General features: G+C 37.5%; 1 protein-coding gene across 13 annotated transcripts in view; it reads right to left on the reverse strand.

Moving 5' to 3' along the window:
- MBNL3 (muscleblind like splicing regulator 3) overlaps positions 1-18,636 on the reverse strand; it is a 160,008-nt gene that overhangs the window by 18,611 nt on the left and 122,761 nt on the right. For 8 of the 13 annotated variants that reach the window (XM_088795209.1, XM_019719120.3, XM_019719117.3 and 5 more), the window contains 3 exons: positions 17,783-17,977; positions 2,551-2,742; positions 1,010-1,246 (listed from right to left, as the gene is read on the reverse strand). In XM_088795209.1, coding sequence (XP_088651335.1) covers positions 1,010-1,246; positions 2,551-2,742; positions 17,783-17,977 — 624 coding nt within the window. The remainder of the gene's footprint in view (positions 1-1,009; positions 1,247-2,550; positions 2,743-17,782; positions 17,978-18,636) is intronic. The other 5 variants (XM_019719118.3, XM_019719121.3, XM_019719124.3 and 2 more) reach the window with 1 other exon arrangement.

Raw genomic sequence — 18,636 nt, forward strand, 5'->3', positions numbered from 1 at the left:
CCCTCGCTGCTGCCTTGAAACCAATACTCCAGAAAGGAAAAAAAACCTTAACCTTTGGGAAATTAGAGCCTACTTACCATCCCATCTTCCAAGTCCTCTGTTTTTTTTTGTTTGTTTGTTTTTGTTTTTAAGATTTGGCCATTTTTTTTTTTTATTATTTTTTTTTTTTCTTTGTGGGGGGAAGGGGAACAGGACTTTATTGGGGAACAGTGTGTACTTCCAGGACTTTTTTCCAAGTCAAGTTGTTGTCCTTTCAATCTTAGTTGTGGAGGGTGCAGCTCAGCTCCAGGTCCAGTTGCCGTTTCTAGTTGCAGGGGGCGCAGCCCACCATCCCTTGTGGGAGTCGAATCGGCAACCTTGTGGTTGAGAGGACGCGCTCCATCCGGGAGCTCAGCGGGAGCTCAGCTCAAGGTGCCATGTTCAATTTTAGTTGCAGGGGGCGCTGCCCACCATCCCTTGCGGGACTCGAGGAATTGAACTGGCAACCTTGTGGTTGAGAGCCCACTGGCCCATGTGGGAATCGAACCAGCAGCCTTCGGAGTTAGGAGCATGGAGCTCTAACCGCCTGAGCCACCGGGCCGGCCCCCCAAGTCCTCTGTTTTTGAAAGGCTTTAAAGGATGTTAGTAGAAAAGTGTCCACTATCAATTATGGCTCACAGGAAGAAAAGCAATTTGCTGCCTTTTTGGAATACTAAGGTTAGTCAGGTTCTTAAAACCACTCAAAAATAATTGATGGTTTAAATTATATAAATTTCTCTTTCTCTAAAAATGGGAGAAAAAGCACAGTAGATTAAAATCATCAGTAAAGCTTTTAAATAATTACCTTCAGAAAATTTTAGTGAATGAAGTAGAATAAATAGGTTCTCTTTTCAAGCTTATCACCTTGGCTATTCGTATTGAGGTCCACTCATAAGCATCCAAGATTACAGTTACAAGATATTACACACGTTGAGGAAGCTACTAATCATTTACCCCGAAATACAGTACACAAGTCCTGGCCTGTTCTTACCATCGCAGGGGCAGCTGAATGGTTCATCTGGTGATGAGATGCCTTGAGTTTGGCTTGCAAGTGTGGAGGAGGATGAAAATACTTGCATTTCTCCCGGGAGCATCGGCCTTTGATGTAATCCATGCAGATTGTCACAGTGTTATCACTTGCCTCAATCATTGAAACATCAGTAGGGTGAGCATACCGGCAATCATTCTCACCACGGGTACAATTTCCACGCTGAAATTCTCGGCAAACCTTAAAGAAAAAAAATATCACATTGATGCCTGAAGGTGATTAGCTTTTATTTATTTTGCCAGTGAATCTAAGAGCAATAATACACATTATTTTGTCATCTATTTAGAAAAAATCTAAAAAGCTGAAGGATAATGTGAAACCATATTGACTATGAGATGTAAACATAGACAAAATTTCTATTCCTAGAAAAAAAATTCCATTCTCCCCAAAGGAAAGTTGTCTGTTTTCCTTACATTGAAATAAAAGTGCTTAAAAGTGTTACTGGAAACCATTTTTAAATCCTCCACTTATAATACACAGCCTAAAGTGGAAGTAGCTAAGTTTGTAAGAAGTAATTTTGTTAAGGTCCAAGATGAGACTTTATCACACAGCAATGTGCTTTTCCACAAGCAGACTTGTGGACCATGACCTAATTACATTACATGTACAATCAGATTCCATTATGATATACTGCCAGGCATTTAAGGAGCTGTCAATGGAGCTGACTGTGGGAGAAATTGACTAGTTATGTATTTCAATTTATGAATAATGATAATTAAAAGATGTTTGAAGGACTTCCATAAATCAGAAAGCTGTTTTGAAATTTCTTTCAGATTTTCTTTTTTTTTTAATTAAAGTTTATTGGGGTGACAATTGCTAGTTAAGTTACATAGCTTTCAGGTGTACAATTCTGTATTACATCATCTATAAATCCCATTGTGTGTTCACCACCCAGAGTCAGTTCTCCTTCCATCACCATATATTTGATCCCCTTTACCCTCATCTACCACCCACCCTCTCCTTACCCTCTGGTAACCACTAAACTATTGTCTGTGTCTCTTTTCTTAGTCATCAACGTATATTTAATATCTAGTACATCATTCTTAAAATGGAGAAAAAAGTTTAGACACTAGGAGACCCATTTACATTCTTCATTCATAGAGTGTCTACTTTTTCAGTTTGATTATTTTAGCAAGTAGAGGCTCATCAACAAATAGAGTAATTCCAGTCTATGAAGCTGGAGCCTGGGTAAAAGGAGCATTCCAACCAGACTTCCTGTGCCATAGCAAAAGAGATTCTGCATCCCAGTCTGTGGCCGGGTACACTAAGACATTGTTTGACGTACTGTACAACTGATCAGTGCACTTAACAACAGGGTATAACTGCAGTATAAAAATGTTTAACATTCTCTGAGGTTATACTCCATTATCTAAAACCCAGGTGCACTTATTTAAAGCATTCAAAACATTGGGCTCTGAGAATGTTGTTTTATGCATAAGGTTACTATCTACCCTATAGGTATTTATATATTTCTAAACAAATACCTCCAGCTTATCTGAACGCATCAGTTTTGGAGCAGCAGCTCCTGGCAATGCAAGAGGTGGGTTTCCAGAAATCAGAACAGGTACATTTGGTAGAAGTTCGGCAGGAACCAGGCCCATACCAGGATGAGGTAAGTAAGGACTGAAAGCCATGGCAGGATTAGCTGCAAGTGATGGAGTCATAGGAAAGGAAGTCTGTATGTTTAAAAGAGAAAAAAAAAAGGCGTTAGAGGTAAACAGATTATTCCTATTATTACACAAGGAAGCATTCTTTCAGAAAGCCTATGCCATATCCAACTTTGCCATTGTTTCTTCTGATTTATTTTTAGTCTCATACTAATATCTATATAAGAGTTGCTTTTAAACCAACAAATCTCTTTGAGTAACAAATTTATTGGTAAACTGACAAAACAAGCCTCATAATTTTAACCGTCATGAATTAGCCAAATTAAATCTCATTGATGGAGCCTGTTGCAAATATGTTTTCTCTAGCACTTCCATTTTTACCTAAAAACCATGTCACCAATGATAGCATACATACAGGCAGTCTCCCTTGTCTCCTTCCATAGGCATGGCCTTTGCAGGCAGATTTCAGGTTCTCCTGAAAGCCCCCTTTGTTTCACCCTCCTCCTTCCTCTTCCCCACCAGTACTTGGTTTTAAAGCTGCCTGTCCTACCATAGTTCCCACCTGCTCTACCAAACCCTTGCTTCTCTTCTTGGTCCACTATCAATTATGGAATACAGCAATGAGTGAGAAGAAAGGGGTAGATTGAAAAAGTGGGAGCTTTAACAACTTTATGCCATCTACCTAAAATGAGGTTGGTATGGTCATTAAAAAAAATAGAGGTCCTATTTCACAAACTAATTTGACTTGCCTAGCCTTGTCTTTACCTAGGGGCCAAATGATATCCATATTTCAAAAAGAGGCCCTAAAAATACTACAAGGATCCCTGTTAGGCAGGAAGAAATAAGATAACAGGATTATAAGGTACATAAACTGGAGTACAACTTGTAAGGAAAATCTTTAGAAATGCAAAGGGCTCTTACTGGTTTTTCTCTTTTTAAAAAGTCCTGACCTTGAAGAGCTTGATATATGCTTTGCCTTTTATCTGTAACCACACAATTTATTATTTTACTGTGTTGTTTTCCAGTTTGGTCCACATGTGGAAGTCTTTGCTTCTCAATGTGGTTATAATTTCTTCGATAGTTCTTGTGTGTCCTCTGTAGTACCAAATAGTTAGTGAATGACTGATTGGCTGATATAATCAATGCTGACATTTAAAAATAAATTTAAGGGGCGGCCTGATGGCTCAGTTTGTTAGAGTGCAAGCTCTCAACAACAAGGTTGCCAGTTCAATTTCCGCATGGGATGGTGGGCTGAGCCCCCTGCAGCCAAAGATTGAAAGCGGTGACTGGACTTGGAGCTGAGCTGCGCCCTCCACAACTAGATTGAAGGACAACGACTTGGAGCTGATGGGCCCTGGAGAAACACACTGTTCCCCAATATTCCCCAATAAAATTAAAAATAAAATAAAACAAATATTAAAAAAGAAATTTGTATTTAAAAAAGTACATAAATAAATTTAAGTATTTTAATGAATTAATAACAAATCATGGTTAAATGCAGTACATTACCAACAGAGACTCTAGTACATTGTTGTGCAAGTGGTGGTGTTTCACTGTGCATTACTAATAGCATATCTTCTTGCTTTCTTTTTATTTTGTTCATCAAAAAAATAATGAATCTGTTATACTCATAAGCTGTGCCCACACCTTCTGCTAAATCACATTAATAGGAACAGTTCTAAATACAGGTAGAATAGGAGGCTGTGGAGCATGAAGTGAGGAGCAATATGGTATATTGACTACATCACCCTATAGTCTGACTTGAATTTTTCACCAGCACAGCATTCTCCACGAAGTCCCTATTGTAAACCATGTTCAACTCAGAAGGAAGCACTCTATCTTAGATGAGTTTATCAAATTAGCTAATTGGCAATTAGGAAGGATATAAAGAACTCTCTCCTCACCAAGCTGGCAAGATTCACTAGGGTGAGTAGAAAAGGCATGGTAGCCAAGAGCTTTAAGAGGAAAGGAGTAACACCAGGTGCCAGGAAAGTCAGGGGAGGTGCTTTAAGGTTTGAGAACAGTCAGCCAAAGGCTGACTCAACCTAACTAGGTACTGTGATGTAAAAGGTCATAGGGACATGTCATACTTTTCATTGCATGAGATATGAAGCTCCAGGAATTAGCTGATATAATATTAGTTTATATAATGAGATGGAAATCTCTTGGAGACAGCCACCCAGGCATGCTTCCACTAAAAAAGGCAGACCTTATCAATTTGATGATTTATGGTTGTCTTAAAATCAGCAAGACTCTCTAATCATAAAAACTCCAGATTTGAACCACACAATAATACTCTTTGTTGTACTTCTTTTCTCTCCTTCATAGTAAATGTCTCACTAAAGTGACCATCATATTCTCCTGGATACTTTTTTCTTTTGCCTTTTACAGAACTAGGAAGGACCACCATTACATTTAAAAAAAAACAAACCTATTGAATTAAAAGAAAGACATGCAGGTGAGTGGATTTTCCAGATTAAAAACATCATTAATGACTAATAAATACTGATCAGTTAATAATAGTTGAGTTTGATGTACATGTAAGCAATGCTTTCTATTTACAATAGCTCTGAACTTCCATAATTTTTCCTTCCTTTTTTTTTTTGGGGGGGGGGGGGGTTCTTAGTTAACTTCTTCTTTCTTTGGAATATATTTTAGCCTGCTTACATTTGTTATATGCTCCAAGTGTATAAACAAGCTGTCAATTAATTAAAAGTCTATATAAAAAGTACAAGGGCCTTGCTGAAAATATTGAGTTTTTTTAAGGTTTCACCACATATTACATTGTGCCATCTTTAGGTTTTAAAATGAGTATTATAACTTTTATAACCATTTCCTCCTTGAGTACAAACTTCCTTCTATAACACTGTTTATTGAGAAAAAGCAAGTTCTTCTACTCCCAACCCTAGGACATAGGAAGGAACTCCTGAGCTTCTTATTTCTTTTCAAATGGTTTTCTTACTACTGTGTTTCCCCAAAAATAAGACCTAGCTGGACAATCAGCTCTAATGCGTCTTTTGGAGCAAAAATTAATATAAGACCCGGTCTTATTTTACTATAAGACCAGGTCTTATTTTACTATAAGACCGGGTCTTTATAATATAATATATAATATAATATAATAAACATAATATAATATAATAATACCGGGTCTTATGTTAATTTTTGCTCCAAAAGATGCATTAAAGCTGATTGTCTGGCTAGGTCTTACTTTCAGGGAAACACAGTACCAACTCTACCTCAGGGTAACTATTCCATTTCATGGATTTGAGCATTCAAGGGCTTAGCTTTGGCTAACAGTCACCAATTAAGTCAAGCTGCCTGCAACCTCAACTCACACATTCCGTTTTAATAAGCAACTTTAATCCCATTTACACCTATATTGCAGCCCTAGATGTCAGTTGAACTAACATGAACCAGTCCGTGGGGTGATCTTTATATTAAAGAAGGATTCGAACAGATTGAATCTGAATTTCTATTTATAGCCTGAAATCGTCTGGACACTTAACTGTTTCACATATTCACTCAAACCTAAATTATGTACTAAATATTTGAAAATATGAGAAAGCTTTCCCTCCTAGAACTAGAGGTATGGATTTTCAACTTTCTCTGAGTTTTATGAAACCAACAAAAATGGTGGAGACAATTGACTTTATGAATGAAAAATCACCTAGACAATTATTTACCCTCAATGTCTCTAGCAGGACTAGCAGCTTCTAGGGTAGGAATTCCCACGGGTTCCCAGTGACTTGCACAGTACCTAGAAACTATGAGGGTATTAGGAAATGCCTCCTAAAAATCAGTGAATTGTCTCTAGAAAAATGGGACCTAATCTTCTTTAGTCCTGGATTTCTCTGAGAGTCAGATGAAAGTTGTGGAGGTGTCCACAGAAAAGTTGATGTGTGTACAAAATGCTGCATGTGATCTCAGGAAGTTTAAGGACCTCAATGAAATTTACCTCTGGTGCAGGCCTATGGACTACTTAACATTTAAGAGCTTGTGTTCTAGGGTTAGGATAGGCAAACAATACCTCCTGGGCCATATCCGGCCCACCCTGTTTGTGTATGGCCAGAATGGTTAAGAATGGCTTGTACATTTTTATTTTTTTTATTTTTTATTTTTAATTAAAGTTTATTGGGGTGACAATTGTTAGTAAAATTACATAAATTTCAGGTGTACAATTCTGTATTACATCATCTGTAAATCCCATTGTGTGTTCACCACCCAGAGTCAGTTCTCCTTCCATTACATTTTTAAATGGTTGAAAAATAGTAAAGGATAAATAATATTTCATAACGCATGAAAATTCTATGAAATCCACAGTTCAGTGTCCATAAATAAATTCCACTGTGCTTATTAGTACATCTGTATTACAAAAAAGTTGTGGATACTTGCTTTCTTTCTTGTTATAGAAGTACCTGCATATTAATAATAACCTCAACTTTGTCTCTTCTCCCACAGAGCCTAAATCTTTACAATTTAGTCATTTACAGAAAAGTTTGCTGACCCTCGTTCTAGAGGATTCCAAAAAATAAAGCATTCCACCACTTTCTGGAGTAAAGTGCTAATTCTGTATAAATCTATTGATGTGAATTTAATACTTGTGGCAAGATTCCACAAGTTGGAAAAGTTTGGCTTTAGAAACCAATACTAAAGAATTAGCTAAAATGTTCTTTTAAATGGTCACTAAAATTAAGATTCTTCACTACTCGTTAATAGAAGAATAACTACTCAGTAACTAGGAATGCAGAGATAGATGGAATCCTGTAAAGGTAAAATTTTAGGAGTCACCACATGGTTAGTATTAAAGGATTCTGAAACACCTTTGAATAATAATGCAGTTCAATGAAAAACTATGCCTCAAATAAGTATGTCTAGTTTATACATACATTTTAGGAACATTGACTTATTACTTAAAATGGGTTACTCCTCAAGCTAGTCTAAAGAAATAAACATTAAATGTTGTGCTAAATCAATAGATATAGGCATAGGTGTGTCCCCAACAGCCTATATCTATTTGTAGTTATTTCAGTAATATCCACGGTCAGTTACAATTATTGTTGAATGAATGCAAAATACTTTAAGTCACCTCTGTGGCTAATCCTGGCCAGAAGTCAATATAATAATTGAGGCTTTCCCTCTCTGCGCTCCTGTCTAGAGGTGGATGACTAAACATTTTCTTTTATAGGATGGTGAACATTTGGTAACGATTTCTTGACTTGATTTTTAACACCAGAAAAACAGCACTCGTAAGTTTTATTAGCACTCATACCTTAATTTTATTGCTCATTTACAAGCATTGGTACAGTATAAAAGGAAGCCCCTTTCACCATCACCTTGTGTATTTCTAGCCTTAGATTATCCCAAAGCACATTGAAATGTATAATTTTAATATCTATCAGACTTTAGTAAGTGTTCACATGGAGCACAAATGGTTTCATAGTTTTTGCTTGGTCATCCCCACACTTTTGGAGTGATTTTCTGTGGGGACTGAAGTGGCCAAAAGGCATGGTAGGAGGCCCACATAACCGCCAGACTAGTTAATAGGTCCCTCAGTAATTGAGAGTTAACTTTATAAACAGACACAAGCAGATAGTGGTATTTATGTACTTATCACACTTGGTAGTGAGTAATTCACAGAAAGAGCTAAGAAAAAAAAAATAAGTTCAAGGGTCAAAAGTGGATAGTTGTTCTCACCTAGACCTGGATTTTCTGACCTTATTAATCACAGAAGTCTCCAAGTAAGAGGAAGCATTGAAGGTAGGCAGAAAGGTGAAAGATCAGTTGATTACTGAGGATATAAAAAGTATAAAGTATAGCATGAAAGAGAGGACAAACCATGGTTTCGATCTGCCTGTATTTGGTGGAAGAGAAGCTGCAAAGTAGGCACCTACACACACAGTTCAGCATAACACCAAGATGATTGCTAAAGGTAAGGATCTGGCAAGAGGGCAAATAACTTCTTCCTTAGATGGGCAAGGCAATTTTTTAATTGATTTTTTAATTAGAATTTATTGGGGTGACAATGGTTAGTAAAATTACATAGGTTTCAAGTGCACATTTCTATAGTACATCATCTATTTATCATATTGTGTGTTAACCACCCAGCAATTTTGACTTTGCTCCTGAGAAGTAAACAAGAACGGACCTAAAAATTATTTGTTGGGGAATCGCCATGTAATGATAATGACAATTCAATTACCTTTAGCATTCCACTAGGAAAGGAAAAGTTTTTTTAAAAATCAAGTGGTTACCCAATTTAAACAAAAGGTATGAAACAAAATATAGATTGCTTAAAGGAGGAATGGCAAGAGCTTAGAAAAGCAGAGAGCCCACAGGAAGCCTGATTACAAACATCTCAGTGCAGGATAAATGGATGCTAAGGGTTGTAATGATCAGGGATTCAAAAAGCAACCACCACATCCATCAAAATAAAAACAAAAATCAAAACATAACCTCACATGGTTAATAGAAAGATGACTCTATGGAGAAAAAAAGAAAAGGCCAAAGCTGTAAAAATACAGAAGATCGGGTATAAATCATAAATTAAGGGGATCATACAAATGTTAATTCACCATCTTACTATTGTCATGCTTTCCTAGAGGGTAGACTGTTTTTATCTTTTTATCCACCTCTAACCTTTTCAAATGTTTGGCACAAAGTAGATGCTCAATAAATATTTACTGAATTAGAGTGAAAAGGGATTCCTAAACCATTGATTACTTTTAGGATTAGCAATTAGAAAAATCCAATTCAAAAATCACAGTACAAAAGTAACACTCAGGGATCAAAAATAGTGCATAAATCCATCAGTTTTGCTCTCTACTGAGGGAGACTTTAAGCTGAAGGCCACTCATGAATTTTCTTTTGATATAGATGTAAAATGCTAGATCAAACAGTATGAGAAACACATACACAGACACATATGTACGTATGCATTTTTAATTGGAACGGCTAAATCATGAATACCAGAAGAGTTCTGGGGGGAAAAAACAATTTAGTAATACTATAGACCAAAATATGCAAGTTATTACGAAATGTGTGGTTCCAGGGGACTAGTGAATTGTTAATATGACTGGTATCCACAAAATGTTGTAAGAGAGAAGACTAGGTAAAAAAGGGTTTAAAATATTTTGTAGATCCATAAAGGATATCATGGCAAATTTGGGGGACCAGTTTAACTTTAAGATTATTATCAAGTGCAGGAGGCAACCACAGGATTTATACTAGGTCTCCTGATGGAGATCAGAGCACAGGGATGGTTTTGATAAGAAAAACATCATTCCTTATAGGTGAGATTGTCAAGCATTGGTTTTGCTTACTGTTGTTGTTTTATCTTCTGTCAGATAAAAAGCTTTTCACAGAACACTCCAAATTTCCTACTGGCTATGGCTTAGACTGTGACGAAGAACAGGGAGGCAGGCAAACCCATTAGCACCAGGCTCTTAACCAGCTGAGCTAACCAGTCCCAGAGGAAAAGGACACAAAATGGACTGAAAGGAGATTATGTTTAATTTATCCCATGGGAATATATGAGATAAGATAAAGGGAGAATGTTGAGATTTATCACTATCAAAGAAATTGGGCTCTGTAAAAGACATAATGTATGAATGCCCTCTGGGTTGTTCTTTTTTATTAAATTTATTGGGGTGACATTGGTTAGTAAAATTATATGCGCTCTGTTTGGCTGCAGAAGTGTAGCATTTTTGTTTAACTTTTGAAAAAAAAAGATTTCATAGTGTGTATTAATAGAGTTGGCACAAGGCAGCAAACCTACTGCTGATGTGATTTATTTTCTTTTACTATAAAAGGAACTTTAAGCAGTTTAACATACAAAGCCTCGGGAATGAACCTGAAAAACTACTCTACTTTCGACCAGTAATTGCAATCAGGAGTAAATTCAGGATCTGTGGGGCCTGAAGTTTAGGCACTAGAGTAGGGGAGAGGAGCTTTAAAAACAAAGAATACAGAAACATATTTTGCAAATTTTACAAACACACTGTAAACATATTGTTAGGGCTCCTCCTAGGACCTTGGAAAGAGACCATGCAAATGAGGGGCCCTGAGCCTTCATTAACCTCAAGGTAAGTCTAACCCTGGGATAATTTGTTAAACAAACAAATAATTGAGGATTCAGTTGCTATATCTATAAGTAAAACCTTCTCTAAACTTTTAGAAAACAGTGAAATTCAGATGAAATTTTAGTATGGTTTTAACCCATGCACTCCTGTGATGTGATTTAGTCAACTTCAGTCAATAGGGAACTTCACATGATAACGACAGTCATAATTATATGAAGAGCATATTAGCTTTATAATTACATAATGCCTGTCATCTACTGACTTGAACATTTTGCAAAAATAACTTTACAAAACATTTAATGTCACCACATTGAGATGAAATAGCTAAATGTCATCATTTATCATTTTGTGAGTAGATAAACTGAGAAACCCACTGAAGAACTACCATTAAAACAGTATAACCTCTGCACTGACTGAAACTAGTAATCTGGAATAGGGACAGTTTCCTTTTCTGTGAAATCTACCAAATGCCTTACCCACTGCTTTCAAGACAATTTTAAATAAAAGAACCATGACAATAGGGAGATAGCATAGATACTTCAGTCAACGAAATTAGTTTATGTGAACTAGAAAACCTGTAACTCTGATGTGAATCTGCAAAATGTATAAAGTATCTCGGTGAGATAACTACTAAACCATTTAACTATTAAACTTTTTCAAAAATTAAAAAATAAATAAATATTTTGCAATTTTACTTCTATTCATTTAAAACTGTTTTAGTCCAAAGTTTCATAGAATAAAATATACCTTATAGCTCTTATTTAATTAAAGAAGAAAAACATTAAAAACTTTAGAGTCTAAAAATTATTACATTATTCATTAATTAGTGTATCTTGCTTCTTCCTATCTATTGGAACTTCCTATTTTTCCCCTTTTGGTTCTGAAGTGTTACATCACCTTCACTTTTTACTTTATTAATGTCAGATAAACATGAGAAATGTATTTGGTAAATAGAATTATAAAAATGATGTAAAAAGGTGGGGAGGGTTCAGACAGACATCAGATGATTCTGAGATAAAGGAAAAGCCTGGAGTGGAACTCATGCTGATAGTCTCTGTGATTTGGAACACCAAAACTTGGATACAGAAACACAAGCCATGAAAAGTGCATAACAGACCGGAGGATTCGGCACACCCCAATGGCCGAGCCAAATGTGCTGAACCAGTAACTTCTATATGAATCATCAGGTGAATACACTCGACTGAGTCAAGTTTACCTCTGTGTAAAGAACTGCCTTCATGTGGATCACCACAGTCAGAGAAAGAAACTAAAGGAATTTACTAGATATGGAGAGGTCTAAATTATGCTAAAGGTCTAAATAAAAACTATTTTAATAGCCTTATAACATCAAGTCCACTTTATACCTACATCCATTACATCTAGCAGTGAGAATCCTTCCTCCTTGTAATGAAAATTCCTAGTTGTGAAACTGAAATTTTAAAACATTCGCTTTGCTTCAGAGTAATAGTGTGTCGCCTTTTCCTAAAATTCTTCTATAGTGCTCATGTTTGCCTCCTAATTATGCTAAGGTGAGTTCTTAAACTTATAATTTTTTGCTGTGAACATCAGAAACTCTCTCTTTTAAACTGCACTGAAAAATATATATTAGGGAGTCACACCCTTTGTCTCACTTGCTAAACTTCCTCAATAAAGCTAACAAAAGCTTTCAGAGGTGGAATTTTATACTAGCAAATATCAATTCGGACCTGTTAAATACAGTAAATAAGCTTGCCTGCTACAGCAAGCATTCCACCCAAATCGATTAGGTGTGGCTTTTGTTCAGTCACACTGAACAGAATCCGTTCTCTAGCTACCATCCCATTTAGGTTGACATCCCCTTAATCTGAGGGTTTATAATAAGCAAACTATACTCAGTTTTCCAAAAGCAGATGTGCTCTTTTGGTATCCTAGAAACAGATCAAACTATGCTCTGTGGAAAAACCTGAAGTTCAAGCCAGTAATATCAAACAGGTCTTAATATGCAACCATACAAACATCCAGGACTGGAAATTTAAACAAAAGCTTGACTGTTTCAGGGAAAATAATCAGATTACAGGGGGAGGCATTAAAAGGGATAGATAATTGTTTGAGGAGAGTATGTGCCAGAGAAATTAAGTAAAATTATGTGTTACTTCTATAGTAATATCAAGATCCATAATAAAGAACATTTCTTTTGAATCAGACTGGTGAATGTAACTTAAAATTGTCAGTAGCCTAATTACAACACACCTACAAAACAGCTGTCTAGACCACAAAAGAGGATCATATCCCTTTACTTTCAGTCTATGTGTGTCTGTCTATCTGAAATGAGTCTCTTGTAGGCAGCATATGTATGGGTCTGTTTTTCTAATTCATTCAGCCACCCTATGTCTTTTGATGAGATCATTTAACCATTTACATTTAAAGTAATTGTTGATAGATATGTAGTTATTGTCATTTTGTTACTCATATTTTTTATCCTTTTTTCATCTTAAAGAAGTCCCTCTAACATTCCTTATAATACTTGTTTGGTGGTGATTCTTTGTCTTTAACTTTTAGCATTTTAATTCTGACGTGTCTTGGTGTGGGCCTCTTTGGGTTCATCTTGTTTGGGACTCTCTGTGCTTCCTGAGCTTGAATACCCATTTCCTTCGCCAGTTTAGGGAAGTTTACTGTCATTATTTTACCAAATGGGTGTTAAAATCTTTGCTCTCTCTCTTCTCCTACTGGTACGCCTGTGATGTGAATGTTGGTATGCTTGATATTGTCCCAGAGGCCCTGTAAACTGTCCTCATATTTTTGGATTCTTTTTTTGCTGTTATATTTGGGTGTTTTCTGCTACCTAATCTTCTAAATCACAGATTTGATCCTCTGCTTCATCTAATCTACTATTGATTCCCTTTAATGTATTCTTTATTTCAGTTCTTTATTTCTGACGGTTCTTTTTTATGTTTTCTACTTCAATTTTTATGTTTCCTATCTCTTTGTTGAAGTCTCCCTGAGATCACTGAGCATCCTTATAACCAGTGTTTTAGACTCCACATCTGGTAGATTGCTTATCTCCATTTGGTTTAGTTCATTTTCTGGAGCTTTGTTCTGTTCTTTTATTTGGGATATGTTTCTTTGTCTCCCCATTTTGGCTGTCTCCCTGTGTTTGTTTCTATGTATTAGGTAGGGCTGCTATGTCTCCCGGTCTTTGTAGAGTGACATTATGTAGTCGGTGTGCTGTGTGACTCAGTGGCACTGTCTTCCTGGTCACCTGAGCCATGCACTCCACGTGTGTCCCTTGTGTGGGTTGTGTGTGCCCTCCTCTTGTAGTTGAGCTTTGGTTGCTATTTTTACACATCAGTGGGAGGGACTGACCCTCAGTCTCACTGGTTGTGAGGACTGGCTGTGACTACAGTGGAGGGATTGTGGTGCAGGGGCTGACCCAATGGAGCAGGATTCGCTTTAGGAGGCACCCAGGTGATGCTCTGGCTTGGTTCGAAGCTGGCCACTGGGCATATGAGCTGTGAGGTCTCCTGGAAGGGGACCTGCTGCAGGCCAAGTTTAGCATTAGCCTGTGCCCTCCCTAGGGCCACCTGGCATGAGCCGCAAAGTAGTCTGCAGATGGCCACCACCCCATGGTGGTGGTACTTCCATGCCATGACTGGAAGTACCTTGAGAGGCCAAGCTGCAAACCAAGGCTGGTTGTTGCTAGTGCCAGGCTTAGGGCTGCTCAGCCAGAGGTATGGGACACATTGAAGCCAGATGCTTCTTGTTTTGGTTTTGTGAACTTCTGAGAGATTATAGGAAAGTCTGCAGCATGAGTCAAGACAGGCCCTTTGTACAGAAAAGCTGCTGAAGGTGGCTTGGGTGGGCCCACATGTTGGGTGGGGTCTCAGAATAACCAGGGTGCGGTGAACCAATGGTGTTATTGAGGTGGATGGAGACTCAGATATGGCAGCCACCTGAATCTGCAGGCTGGGAATGGGGAAGGCTCAACAAAGAAATCATGGTTTCAGCCAGCTCCTCCATGTAGAAGAAAGCTGCCCCTGCAGACCTTGTCCTGAAGCCCAGACAACTCAGTTCCTCCCCGTATGTCCCCGGCACTTTTCGAACTGCTGCCCCTGTACTGAAGCTCAGAATGAGTGAGACCATCAGTAAGTAAGTCTGTGTGCAGGCTCTTTAAGAGGTGTACCTGGAGCTCTAGCCATCCTCCATCTCACTCAGCCACAATCTCCCCTGGTTTTCACAACTAGAAGTTGTGAGGACTTCTCTACTTGGCACTGGAACCCTGGGCTGGGGAGCATGGTGGGGGCTGGGACCCCTCACTCCTCCAGAGTGGGCGGGGGGAACCTCCGCAGCTGAGATACAGTGTTTCCCCCAAAATAAGCCAGACAATCAGCTCTAATGCGTCTTCTGGAGTAAAAATTAATATAAGACCCAGTCCTATTTTACTATAAGACCAAGTCTTATATAATGTAAGACTGGGTCTATAATATAATATAATATAATATAATATAATATAATATAATATAATATAATATAATGTAATATACCGGGTCTTATATTAATTTTTGCTCCAAAAGACTCATTAGAGCTGATTGTCTGGCTAGATCTTACTTTCAGGGAAACACGGTATCCCTCTTAATTTTTAATGGTCACATGCAGGTGTGAGACCAGCCCGTTCTGCATGTCTGCACCTCCTACCAGTCTCTAGGTGTCTTTTTCTGTATATCCTTAGTTGTAGGGCTTTGTTTCAGCTAGACTTCCGGCGATTCTCAATGATGGTTGTTCTGTAGTTTAGCTGTAATTCTGATGTGGTCATGAGAGGACATAAGCACAGTGTTTGCCTATTCCACATCTGGACTGGAAATGATCTCAATGTATCTCTTATTGGACTCTAAAAAAGCCACTCTCTATTCTCCAGCATAATCAATAATGCATGAAGCGTTGAGGGTTAGAATGGAGACACTCTACTAGAGGATGAATAGAGGATGAATAGTCAGCCTTATGTCTTCAGCCCTACTTTATCCCAGGTCTTGCTCTCTGATTCCCTGAAACAGGGCATTTGCTTGGTGTCCTGATGCTCCCTTGACTTGTGGAAAGATATATGCTCCAGCTTTTTGGAAACACTGGGCTCAGGTGTGATAAAATCTGGCTCCTATTCTTTGCTCAGTCTCAAACTGGAACATCCCACAAGAGGCCGAGTGTAGTAATGGTGGGTGAAAAGTTCACTTGATTTATTCCCATCTACTCATATTTTCTGGACTCACCAAGCAAATTCATTTCTCTGTGGCTTTTTTCATATGGTTGTCAGTGTTTAGAAGACCTTCTTATCCCTACTCCTTTAGATATAGGAAGGAACTGAAATGCTTCAGTGTATGGAAGCCCAGGAAAAAGTTTGAAGGAGTTCAACCATGTAAAGTAATCCTGAAGGCCAAAGAGGAGCTCTGAGGAGCTCATTGGTAACCTTCCAGGAACTAATTTATAATGTAATTAATCAGCACTGACTACCAAGGCAAATATTTTTGGCAAACTAATAGTATAGAACATGAAATTCATATCTTTTACTGAAATTTGTCTAGACATTGTGGATAATCATAGTGCAAAATTTATTGACTCATCAATGCCCTCACCACCTGTTTTGTGCATTGTCTATAAAGATGGACTAGTTAAGGGGTGCCCTATCTACACAGATCTCCTTGAATTCTGAGAATCAACTTTATAATGGGATAGGTTTTGCCAAGGGCAGATCGATTTACCCCCACATTTTCATTGCATTGAAATACTATATACATCTTTAAGCTTTCAGTGTGTTTATTACATAGTCACTGATGAAATGGGTAACAAATAAAGATAACATCATTCTTTCAAATTAGTATCTTGTTAATGGTTTAAAGGAAGTAGGCCAGCTGGAATTAGATTGAGACACCACTGAACTTAATTTGAGACCTGGTAGGATGCAGCAGAAAAGGGACAGTTTACAATCCCCCTGAATGATCTAAGACCAAACTGCAACTTTATATTTTCAGGTATCAGTACAAGATGAATTCTCAATGGGACAAAATTATTTTTTAAAGGATTTGTCTAAACATAGTGATCAACAAAAATACCAGACATTTGTCCGGAATGACACCATCATCTTATTAATTTCTGCAAAGGGAGATCTGTGGCTAGGTTAAGTTAAAACCACCTGGCCAGTATTCCTCGAGACTGTCAAGGTCACGGTAAACAGGGGAAGACTGAGAAATGGTCACACACCACAGGAGAGAGAGGAGACAGGATTCAAATAAATGCACTGTGGTACCCTGAATTGGGCACTGGAACGGAAAAAGTACACTAATGGAAAAAGTGAAGTCTGAATAAAGTCTGGAGTTTAGTTAATATGACATATGTAAATGTCAGTTTCTTAGTTTTGAAAAATATACCATGGAAATATATTAACAGTGGGGCAAACTGGGTGAGGAGTAATATGGGAACTCTCTGTACTACCCTTGTAACTTTTCTTTAAATCTAAAATTATTTCAAAATAGAAAGTCTATTAAAAAGTAACAATAAAACCACAATCAAAGACTGTTTGAATTTGGGGCAGCCCGTTAGCTCAGTTGGTTAGAGTGAGGTGCTCTTTAACAACAAGGTTACCGGTTCAATCCCCGCATGGGCCACTGTGAGCTGCACCCTCCACAACTAGATTGAAACAACTACTTGACTTGGAGCTGATGGGTCCTGGAAAAACACACTTAAAATAAATAAAAGTTTTAAAAAAAGACTGTTTGAATTAATATCCTAGAATTCAAAGATTTACATGTAATAATAATCAAACCTTACCCTCATCTTAAAATGCTCCTACTCACTAATGTTCTCCTATCAATTGAATTCATGCTTAAACACAACCCATTTTAAATCGAACACACCTGATTGCTCCCTTCACATGCAGGACAGCTTTGTAGTATCTATTAACATATTAGCTTGTGTCCTAAATCCTTCTGTAATTAACTTCCCAAAGGCCCTACAAGGTTTTCCAATGTAGATATGTAGTCTTAAAAAATAAAAGACACACATACACATTTTTCAAAGACAATGCTGTGACTCACAAGTGATGACATTTGAGCATTTTGGAGCATATACTGCATCTGCTGGGCAAACATGGCTGCGGCAGTCTTTTGTTGAATCAGATTGTTCCGTCCATTAATTTCCAGCTGCGTTTTTAAGTGTGGAGGAGGGTGAAGGTACTTGCAGTTCTCTCTAGCACACCGACCCTAAAAAATGAAGAATTAGACAAATTTTCAATAATATTTCTAAAAATCTGGTATGGCTAAGAATAATAAAACTATGTTTAACAATGAGGAAATTTGAGGGAAAATGATAAATAACTACATACACATAAATATATTTTATAAATTTTAGATCCATTAGTCTGGACAATTTTGGCTCTAAAGTTATTCTTCCTGAATCCATACAATGTGAGAAACATCCTGAAATCCACTGAGATTCTGTTAACCAAAGAATAAATCTCTACACCTAGCAGCCATGTTGTTCTTTAGGTTCCAGAGGCAATGGCCCTAGATGACTTGGATAATTTAGACTAAAGTGTATTTTGGAGTCACAGCAATTTTTAAGCACTTCCAAACATGATAATATGTCAGTCTTGTAGAATCAAACATGTGTTTGGTGTTGCCTAAATGTTGACATGGCTGCTAAATATGGTGTTTACTATGTTGCAGCAAAGTATGTCACTGGACAGATATTTATCACATTGTCAAATGTAACCTGTTGTGTTTAACTCATGAGCACTATGCAAAGCAGTTAATGATTCTCTCATTTGGATTACTAGATCCACCATAATCCTTTTAAGACAAGCACAACTGCAAGCGATTCTTTTTTCCACAGATGGTAAGACTCTTTATAGTGCATGAGC

This window comes from Rhinolophus sinicus, chromosome 18 (assembly GCF_057876585.1).
Source record: "Rhinolophus sinicus isolate RSI-liver-muscle chromosome 18, RSI-T2T, whole genome shotgun sequence".
NCBI classification, from domain to species: Eukaryota; Metazoa; Chordata; class Mammalia; order Chiroptera; family Rhinolophidae; genus Rhinolophus; species Rhinolophus sinicus.